Source organism: Natrix helvetica, assembly GCF_964273705.1.
Source record: "Natrix helvetica genome assembly, chromosome: 1".
NCBI classification, from domain to species: Eukaryota; Metazoa; Chordata; class Lepidosauria; order Squamata; family Natricidae; genus Natrix; species Natrix helvetica.
The window spans coordinates 31,899,702-31,910,502 of record NC_138548.1 but is presented as its reverse complement, the minus strand read 5'-3'; the positions used below and the strand labels follow the sequence as shown (position 1 = coordinate 31,910,502).

The following is a 10,801-nucleotide window of genomic DNA, read 5'->3' as shown; positions in this document are numbered from 1 at the left end:
GTGTTTTGTTTTTTCTCTTTTTTAATTTACATTTTTAATGTTTTGTTTAGTTTTCTTTTGTCTCTGTTAAATTGTTTTTTTTCTTTTGTATATTAATCTTTTGAATAAAATAAAATTTTCAAATAATGATTGAATCTGAATACAATCATGGAATCTTAAGGGGAAAAAAAGACATCACTGAGAAGTTTTTTCCTTGCAGGAAGGAGTAAAAGATGTTAAAAAGGAACTGAAGCTGAGGGTGCCATCAGTCTCTCAAAACAACCCCTTCTTTAACTGCACTTTAAGCAATTAGATGTCTTCCTATAGACTCTGATATCATTTAAGAAACACCTCTTATGTTAATTTGCTTTTTAGAAATTCTGGATGTCCTACAGAGTTAATAAATGTGGTTTAAAATGTCATATAATATGTTATTGCATATTTAAACATGCTATTTATTTCTTTAAAATATATACTGTCATCTATTTTTATTTATACTATCAAATTCTTGTTTTAGAACTGTTTATCAAGAAATGGACAAAGGATGAATATCTGCAAGAGGTATATTATGATATTACCTGGAGGTGGTGGAGGTTTGGATAGGGGACAATTTATGGTTAACATCCTAAACATGCATTGATTAATGTCTGATTTTATGGATGGAAACCAGGAGGATGTGATATATAATCCCAGTTACATTAAAATGCACAATCCCATTTCTGTGGTACTTCATGTATTTAGTATCAAGGATGCAAAATAATTTATATTAAAAAAGAAAAATAAGAGCCATAGTTTCTTTCAAATGGCAACCTTTCACACGATTAAAAATAAACTTTTAGTTTAGCATAAACGGGGGCTAAATTAGGGCTGCAATACCATTTGACTGGAGAAAAAAAACAACAGTAAAATTTAATTCTGCTAATTTGGTAGCCCGTGATGCCTCAGTGGTTAAATGCAATCCTCACCTGAAAAGCTGACAGCTCAGGATCAGGACTTGAGCACCGCAGCATGCGGTGAGCTCCCGTTAACTTGCTTCAGCTCCTACTCACCTAGCAGTTTGAAACCATGCAATGAAAGTGGATAAATAGGTACCACATTGGTGGGAAGGTAACAGTGTTATGTGTGCCTGGACATACAGTCATGCTGCCCACATGACCATAGGCGTGTTCTTCAGACAACGCTGGCTCCCTTGGCTAAGAAACGAACATGGGCACTGCCCCCTAGAGACAGATATGACTGAACAGTAAAATCCTTTATTTTTACCTAGCTTGTTACATATTCTGTTGCTCTTCATGATAGCAAGAAAAAAAATGCCCCCCCCCTCAACCAGTGTGGCTTTGCTGAGACTTAACGTACAGCTACTGTTTAAGAAAAAGCCATTTATGACAGCTGCTTTCTCTTTTTAACAGCTTTAACTGATTAATCCAATTAAATAGAAGGCTCTTTTAACTATTCTAAGACTTGGGATCTCATATAATTTTAAATTTAAGGAATCATTGTGCTATACCTCTCCACTATTTTTATATCAAACTTATTTACTTAATGTACTTCCCCCCAACTCCCATATAATTCATGCTAAATATTTTAGAAGAGTCTAAGTATGTTTTTAAAAAGTGAAGAAAATCCAGGTGGTCTTTCTGCAACAGAACATCTATTTTCTCATTGTTGTCATTCTATTACAGATATTTCTTAAGTACCGGCATGAGCTCTTGATTATTCTGGAAGAATATGTCAGAAGAAATAGAAAGAGAAATATTAAGGTTGACTACGTTCATGAAGGGCTACAGCTAAACTATGAAGAGATGGCTTCTCTGTTAAGAAGCAAATCTTTGGAGGAGGCTGGCAAAGTAAGCATTTTGGGGAAGTGCCAAATGTTTGTTAAAAGTACCGTATTTTTCAGAGTATAAGATGCACTTCCCCCCATCTCACTCCCTAAAAGAGGCTGAAAATTTGGGTGCATCTTATATTCCAAACATAGTTTTTTCTAAGCTTTTTTTCAGCCCTAATGAGGAACTAACGAATGAAGCATCTTCTGTGTTTTGCCTGCTTTTCTCATTGCTTCTCTCTCTGATGATCAGCTGTGCTTTAGAAGCAGTTTTTTATCCCCAACTAGGGGATAAAAAGCGTGTGCACTCAAAACCAGCAAACTTACCTGCTGAAGCTGACCAGATTAAGGATGCTAACCAGATGAATACTTGATAGACAGAATTTCGCCTGCCCCCCTATTTTCCTCCCTAAAAACCAAGGTGCGTTTTATACTCCGGTGTGTCTTATACTCCGAACAATATTGTATGTGTTGGAAAAGCAAAAATTACCTTCTTCAAAACAGTTTCTTCACAGTTTCTATAGGTCACAGAGTGCTAGAAAAAAGGGTCTTACTCTGCCAAGTTTAGAATGCCAGATGCTAGTTTTCCAGCGCTATTTTTTTATTTGGGTGTTAGGACAAAATACGATATCCTTCATTAGCACATTGAGAAAGAAACACAAAGTATGCAAGTTGGTTGCTACTAAGCGTTTTAAAAAATTATCTACCTGACCAATAAAACTATACTTTTTCATCTCTAGGAAGAAGGGGAAAAAAAGGTAAAATCCAATCATGGGTAAAAATTAAGTTGCTTTTAACACGGTTTCTCTAATAAAAACTCTGGAAATCCCAAGAACTGCATAAATGGTTGCTTTGTTGCTTTGCAGAGTTTCTTCTGATTCTAAAGAAATTTTGAAGCAAGAAATGCAATAAAAAAGTAGAATATAATTTTTTAAATAAATCCTTTTATATATTGTATATGAAAAAGCTTTGTTCTATTTATAACTAATTTCTCCAGCTATTTCAATTCTTAAATATAACAATTGCCTTCAACTTCTGGCAATTTTATCTATGCAGTTTTCTGAACAGTACTGTGGAAATTATTTTCCTGGGATTTTTTAAACTTCCTAATTTATTCAATAGCTCTGGGATTTTCTGATGTCTTCAGTACAAATACTATTTAGGTTGAACTCTGCTTAGTTTTTGTTTTTCAAATAAAAGGTGGCTCACAAAAACCTTGCTTAATTCCACCTTAGAGCAATATAACTTAAAGTCGGTACTAGATACTCAGTTGAATTTCTAAAATATGTATCTTAAAGTAACACCTTACAGGAAGCCAATCATATTCTAAGCTATAACTTATTTTTAAAAAAGGAAAAACAGATGAGACAAACTGCTTTAATCATTAGACAACCTAAAATCAGTAAATTGTCATTTCCACATATATACCTAAAATCTGCATGGACTTCCAAGATCTATTAATCTTTTAAAAAACATTTTCTGTAGCTGAAAACAATCCTCACACATTTGTTTCAGTAGTGGCAGACAATCATTTCTTTCCTGTTTATTATACTTGAGAGGTTTTTTTTAAAAAAATATCTGAGTAAAACTGCTTGTGGATTTAAATGTGAGAACAATGTGCAGAGTATCAGATGAAGAAGCCCACAACCCATGACAAATTTTTAACAGGCTTTATTTATTTTTTCATTTGTCAAATTTATAGACTCCCCAAATTCAGAACTCTTAGCAGCTTCACAAAATTAAAAATAAATTGTTACACATAAAACAACACACAACATAATATAAAACATAACTGGCATATCTGGTTATTCACTACTAGAAGTGGAACCGCATAAATTATCTAGTCCCCGACCCGGAGAAAGAAAATATTTTTAAAAGATCACATAACTGAATCCTAGTATTCCTTTTTAAATGGAAATTCTGTCAATGTCTTTGTTGTAAAAAAGGGACAGGTGTTTCATTGGCTCTTTCAAACTTGAAATATTTCACAAACAAAAATTCTTAATGCAGAGCATATTGCTGCTACATAATTTCTATCTCATATAAATGCTTGTTCAGATAAGTGTTTGCAAAATATGTTCTGTCATTTTTTTTTCTAGGATAAAACAGACTTATAAACTGAAGTTAGAATACTGAATCTTTTATTCTTCTACGAATACAGGTTCAAACATGTAAGAAAATACTGTGCTGTGAAATCAATAAATAACACTATTTTCAAGTATGCTGTACAAATTATTTACACATAACCGACAAATGTAAAACAGACTTAACTGCTAAAATCAAGGGCTTCTGCAGCTGATAAAGAGTCTTAAGGCATTACACACACTGGGTATCCACACTGTTTAGAAAATTTGCCTTCTAGTCGGTACAGAGTTGTCCAGTTTTGATCCTCAAAAAAAGAAGTTTTATTTGAAAGTTGATCCATAACCAACTAACAATTAAGGTAAGAACAGTTGGATCCAAGAAAACTGACTCTCTTCTATATATTACTTACTCAGACTATTATTAGTTACAATTAACGTCCATTTGCTCCCTCAGATAATATCCGGGATGGCTCGGTGTATTTTGCAGTTAGCAAATAAAAAAGGGCTGGTGCAGGCACCAAGGCCAGCAAAGGCAAGTCCTGGTAAATGTTGCTCAGCTTGGAAATGGAGATAATTCCATAGGCATGCAGCAGCCAATGGCTAAACAGAACGATAAGCCTTTTCTTCCTGACAAGCAGATCTTTGAAAGTCTTGAAAACAGAAGACAAGATATTTCCATTAGTTTCTATTTTTATAGTAATCTACTTACAAGTACAACTGGAATGTGAGATTCAGGGATTCTGTTGGAATAACTTTTCCATCCTGATAATAAACTGTCTCAGCAAATACTCTCAAAGCAATAACTGATTAGCTTCAGTGATCAATTAGAATCATTAAAGGAGAAAACTCCTCAAAATACTTTAACCTTTTATTCATTTAGGAATTTTGATGGAAGATTGGGTTTGAGTGCACAATCTTCCTCGGCACAACAGGCTGAGAGATCACATTCTTGAAAACTGAATAAATTTTAAAGGCTTCTTTAAAATGTTTGTAGATTTTTTTTCCTAGTCAGTGCTGGTAGGGCAAGGTATCCAGCAGCTTTATGAAAATCCTAACTACTGGAGAGAGAGAGAGTTTCTGTTCAATAGATCCAGCAGATTCAGTAATTCATTTTTTCTCAGGTGGTGCCTATAGGATACTAAACCAACCAGCTCCCAGAACCTCACAGCCTATTGACAGTTAATAATTTTGCTAGTTGCAGTGATTTACTTACTTCTACTTCAGAAGCTGATAGATAGACAACTAGGGTAACAAGAGATAACACTATGATGATATATGGGAAAGCATAGTCTGGAAGAAAAAAGGAAGATGTTATACACACTTTTATCATCTTGGTTAAACAGAACAGATAGGTAAGCAATTTGTTTTCAAAATACTATATTCAAGAGGAAATCCCATTGGATTTAGTGAAACTGCCCCCAGTAAAATATATCAGACATCATATTCTGTTGTAGTTCTCATGTGATGCATTGCATTCCTAGCCTCTGATTTAAGAATAAAAACTCTAATCTCAGTATTTAAAGACTTTCTCCATGTTTTTAGGATGCAGTGAAGCTCAGAATCTACCTACCAGTAACACATTTACATTCATGTTTACTACACCTTTTATAAGTATCACCTGGTTTACATATAATGGTAAATGTGTAAACATTCCATGATTTGTTTGGTTTTGATTTAATTTGTGGCGGAAACCGAGGCCGTGGTAGCTTAGTATGTGGGAACTGATGTCTATTTTTTTAATATAACAAGATGTTTATTTCCTGCCACTTCGAAGCTGGGCTGTGTGTTTCGTACAAGAGGGAATAGAAAACAACTTACAGAGCAAGCCACCTCCAACAGCCTGAAGCACAGTCAGAATTGGGAAGAAGTAAAGAGCTGCGTAAATGCTCTTAAATCTATCTGACTTTCCCAGCCCACAAGCAATCTTCTTTACCAGCAGAGGACGAAGCATCATCATCAACACTAAACAGAATGCGTAGTATATAAATACAATGGTGTAGCTGAAAGAGAACGTTGTTAAAATTAGCACCCTGACCTCAAATTCCTAGAACTAACAGTTGGATAATAAAATCACTGACAATTTCTTTTCAAATTGTGGAAATAAGACAAACTGCCTATCCTAGAAGCTCACTACCTCTTTCCTTTCAGCAGCTTTCTAGATCTTCCCTATAGCCTTATATCAATATTCTACTTTCATACTAGAGCCAGGCTTGTGCCTAGAGACAGATCAGAGTTCTTGATAAGGTCACTTCTTGTCCCCTTCCATGGGAAAGGGGCTATCTATTGTATTCCAACAAATTTGTTTTTTAATCCTATTCCCATTTTCCTTAATTGACAACCCCAAACAGATGAGGAACAGCTGCAAATTTGTTAAAGAAAAGTACTGCAATAAAGTTACATTGTATATTGCTCATAACTCAAGTTTTTAAAAAACAAACAGAAAGAGTCTCATGTTTGTTCCTCTGGCCATCAGTTATTACACTGAAAATCAACTGCAGTAGTAGTGACAATAATTAAACTTACAAACCAATGCCATTTTACTTAGAAATAAACCACACTTAACCTAAAAATTTTTTGTGTCTGATAGAAATCATTAAAATTGAATTAACTTGACTGTTGCAATGAAAAGGTCTTGCCTTTTGTTCAAAGGATTAGGAGATCAGTACAGAGGTTAGACGTATATACTCACAGAGGATAGACAGCTTCGTGGGTACAGTGAATGGTGGTAACATAATCAGGACTTGGATTGTAAAGCATGGTATACCAGTCAGAAAGCATCATCACTTTGCATGAGCGGATGTGCAGGGAGCCCATGGGGTCACTTACAAGCAGGGTAACAATTGCTGCCACACTGCATTCAATTAAAGCAGTGATGTGCTGGAAAAGAGCACTGGAACTGTTAAGAAAAGATAAAACAAAACAGCTGAGTGCCATAAAACATTAATTCTCTTATCATTCTTGGGGAGTGTTGCAAAACCTTCAAGATGAGGTCTCTCTCATAAGTAGCAGGCAGGATCTAAGCTTTTTTCTCCATGTGAAGGAGGTGCCTTGGCTTTCCAGATTTATTTGTTTTATTATAGAGAACTTTGGAGATTGAGTTAACTTTTGACAAATCGCTCAATATTTTCAAAAATAGATTCAAAAATCAAAAATGCCCAGAGTTTGAGAGAAGATTGGTGACTATATGAATGTTTTAAATAGTAAATGTGACATTGCATCATATAAATAAATGTAAAGGTTCCCCTCGCACATATGTGCTAGTTGTTCCCAACTCTAAGGGGCTGTGCTCATCTCTGTTTCAAAGCTAAAGAGCCAGCGCTATCCGAAGAAGTCTCCGTGGTCATGTGGCCGGCATGACTAAATGCCAAAGGTGCATGGAATGCTGTTACCTTCCCAGCAAAGGTGGTTCCTATTTTTTCTACTTGCATTTTACATGCTTTCGAACTGCTAGGTTGGCAGAAGCTGGGACAAGTAACGGGAGCTCACTCTGTTACGTGATGCTAGGGATTTGAACCACTGACCTGATCAACAAGCTCAGCGTCTTAGCCACTGAGCCAATGCGTCCCCATCATATAAATATATGCATATGAAAATACAGATAGAACATCACAGCTGTAAGTAATAACAGTGGTAAATCACCCATATGACCAACCCAATTTTACAAACTTTGTGCAGCAGTTAAGCAAACACTGAGGTCATTAAGCAAAACCAATGATTCCCTATGGGGCCAAGTTTGCCAAAAACTGAAAATAATCCCTTGTTTTCAGCAAAACCATCATGAAACATGATCATGTGACCATGGGACACTGCAAATGGCTGTAAATGTGGGCTTATTGCTGAGCACCAACAGGTGGAAGGGGGGGGGCAGCCATCAAATCTTCATAACTAAGTTATAGGGAAGTCCGCTGTAACTTTGGTCACAAAGCAACCAGTTATAAATCTAGTTCATGCATTAAAATAATAATACCAGCAGGTGGCAGCACAAGGGACACCTGGCGGGGCTTGGAAACTAAGCTGAATTAGGCCATACTAGAATTTGTATGGGAAATTTAGACTCACAATTGTAGGCGAGAGTGAAAAACTGAAAAAAAAACTGAAAAAAGCCAATGCATATTATTTCTGCACTGTTGCAGAAGTACTTCTGCAAACTACTACTGCACTGTTGCCAAGAAAACTGCAATTGTATTTTTATAGCAAGTGAGCTGAACTAAAAATGTCTTTATATTTTTTATTATAGTATTGAATTTCACAATGTGGTGGGTTATATTTATTAATTTGACTTATACACCACCCATCTCACTGTCTAATAGACTCTGAGCAGTTTACATTATAATAAAAGTATAAATATAAAAATGATTAAAATGAACAAGAATCAAATAGAGGCTAAAATCCAAGAGGACAAACATATAGATATGTAAACATCTCTTTATAAATAACTGATTTTTTACATATTCAGTTGAGAAATTAGTGCATTTTAAAGTTAAATATTATTAAGCTAACACTTTATTTTGTTTTAATATTTACCTCTTTTTCCCTGAATACCATTCAATGAAGAACCAATGCAGAATGAGAGGTAGCATTGCCATAAAGCCAAGATAAAGCCAATCATAGCGTTCTGGGGAGCCCATACATTCGCGGCAGATTTTATAGGGATCACTTCTTTGTCCTCTGGGACATACCTGTAAAGTTTTATCACAATCTATTTTATAAGCCTTTACTTCATTTATTTAAAATGTTTTACCTAGTTTTCCTATCTATTTGATTTGATAATATTATTTGATAATTATGTAAATAATTACATAAAAACAATTCATGCATTCAGCCCAACCTTTTATCTAGTTATGTCCAATAACAACATACCCTTGTTTTAAATATTTAGAAAAATTGCCAAAAGTGCAACTCACCCCACAATCACCATGAATTTCAGTTCCATTTATAATTTCCAATGTTCTTCCACAATAGAGTCCAAGGCAGTCTGGCTGAATTTCTACAACTTGCACCAAAAATAGTGAATAATTCTTGAATCTTTCTATGACACTTTTTATCTATAAAATCTCACCTGATTTTAATGCAATTTTTCATATACCATAATTATTAGATAGCTTCATAGAAATTGCACTCAATCAGCCATCCTAGTGCTGGTCATTGCAAGGCTTTCATATACAGTAACGATTTTAATAAATTAGAGAAAGCAAGACTAGGTTAACATATTTAGTTGACCCTGTGCTATGTGTTGCATTCTCTGCTAACAAGGACAATACAGCATTTGTAGATTTTGGCCAGAATGCAATAAATTCAATCGAACACAATTACCCCACATTAAAATTCTATGAATACCCAGATCTCAGTTCTTGAGGGCGGGGCAGGGCGGGGGAGAGAGCCAGGTCTTCACAGTCTTCCAGAAGGCAAGCAGAGGTGGAGCTGCCTGTATCTCAGGAGAAGGTTGAGACAAAAAATACAACAAAGAAAATGTTCCTATTGCCTATCAAATAACACTGCTTCATGGACCAGAAGTATGCCCATTCTGCTCCATCGGATGGGATAGGCAGAAACCATGTGGGAAAGACAGTGTCATATGTAACTTGGCCTCATAAAGGGGGACAATCAGCACCTTGAATTGCAGCAGAAATCTATTGGGAGCCACTGCAATGAGATATATGGCTCTGAAAATTAATATTTCAAAGACAAGATAGTGAACAACTGCACATACATGTAAATGAATGGGGAAAAACTAGAAACATGTATTTCTTATCATGGTGAAATTTTATCAGATTAAAGAATGAATAGAGAATTTTTAAGACATGCAAATTCTTGCAGAAAAGTACTGGGTAGCATATGAAATTGTTTAAAGAACAAAAAAGAATGCACAAAGCAATCCTGGCTGTGGTGGAAGCAAGGATGGTTTGGGAAGATAGGCTGGTATTGGGACCCAAATTTATATTATCTCTGAAATAATAGAAAATATATTACCTTTCCTTAATTCCTACTTTACAACCCTTTTTGGCTTATTTCTTACCCTTTGTCTAGATTTTTCTTGATGTTGCGCAAAGGGAGTGCCATGATGGCATCTATGCATTTTCTTATTTTACTGGTTTTATGTTTACCTTGCCCTTAAGTCACACAATGTCCAGGTATACATAGTACCTGATAAATAGAATCCCATTCTAATTATAAAGATCAGAAAGAGGAAACAAATCTCCAAAAAGCCCCGATATAATGACAAAATTTAAGGAGAGAGAAGGAACAGCATCAGAAAATCACGCAAAGCACCACTTTTCGCTCGGCGGTGAAGCAATCGACCCTTTTCTGTAAGGCGATCTTCTCCGGGGATATTGGGAGGATGGTCCTCTTTCAAATGAGGAAGTGAGTGGCGTTCAAGCCACTCGTATAAGCTACAAACAAACCCGCTGCTATTGTTCCTAATAAACTAGTCGGCCTGGCCTGTGGGACTACAGGCGACATTAATACTGGCCACAACCATAGCAAGACCGTCTCCGCAGCTCAAACTCACCCATCTTGCTCCAGTCCGGCCACGACGGAAGTACAACAAAGACTCGGGATTTTGACAGCACACAAATATTCAGCCAATCAGCTGCCGACTCAGATGCCGCAACCCTTGCTGATTCGATTAACTGCTTGCCCTTAAGTAGGCGGAGAAGCCAAACCCACAAGCTGTTATTTGTATTCCACCTCCTAGGTCATGTGACAATATTCACTTCCTGCGCCGGAGGAAACTTAACCGCGAAGGGCGGAAATGCCCGAGTAAAGATGTCGTACTCTTATTGCCTGTAGAACTAGAAATAATGGAGACGCACTCCCTTAAATATATGAAATAGCTGGAAAATCAACCTCAGCCAATTTTTCCTCTAGACCTGTAAAATTTAACCTGGTGAAGTTAGAATATTTGAGCGTT

At 36.0% G+C, this 10,801-nt stretch overlaps 2 protein-coding genes across 4 annotated transcripts in view; one reads left to right on the top strand and one right to left on the bottom strand.

Annotated features, from left to right (window-relative positions):
• Positions 1–4,009, top strand: part of CCDC175 (coiled-coil domain containing 175) — a 52,142-nt gene extending 48,133 nt beyond the window's left edge. Inside the window, exons 18-20 of the mRNA XM_081937134.1 lie at positions 497–540; positions 1,662–1,826; positions 3,904–4,009. Of these exons, the coding sequence (XP_081793260.1) occupies positions 497–540; positions 1,662–1,826; positions 3,904–3,921 (227 nt within the window). The 3' untranslated portion in view covers positions 3,922–4,009. The remainder of the gene's footprint in view (positions 1–496; positions 541–1,661; positions 1,827–3,903) is intronic.
• Positions 3,463–10,596, bottom strand: JKAMP (JNK1/MAPK8 associated membrane protein). Of its 3 annotated transcripts, none has more exons than XM_081937136.1 (7): positions 10,400–10,596; positions 8,793–8,881; positions 8,413–8,567; positions 6,578–6,784; positions 5,707–5,888; positions 5,102–5,178; positions 3,463–4,538 (listed from the first exon to the last, which is right to left on the bottom strand). In XM_081937136.1, exons 1-7 carry the CDS (start codon positions 10,401–10,403, stop codon positions 4,320–4,322), a joined length of 933 nt encoding a protein of 310 aa, XP_081793262.1. In that variant the 5' UTR covers positions 10,404–10,596; the 3' UTR covers positions 3,463–4,319. The 3 variants fall into 3 exon arrangements, with proteins under 3 accessions (XP_081793262.1, XP_081793263.1, XP_081793261.1); XM_081937137.1 differs by having other exon boundaries at positions 8,793–8,875; XM_081937135.1 differs by lacking the exon at positions 10,400–10,596 and adding an exon at positions 10,033–10,393.
• Positions 10,597–10,801: the final 205 nt, after the last annotated feature.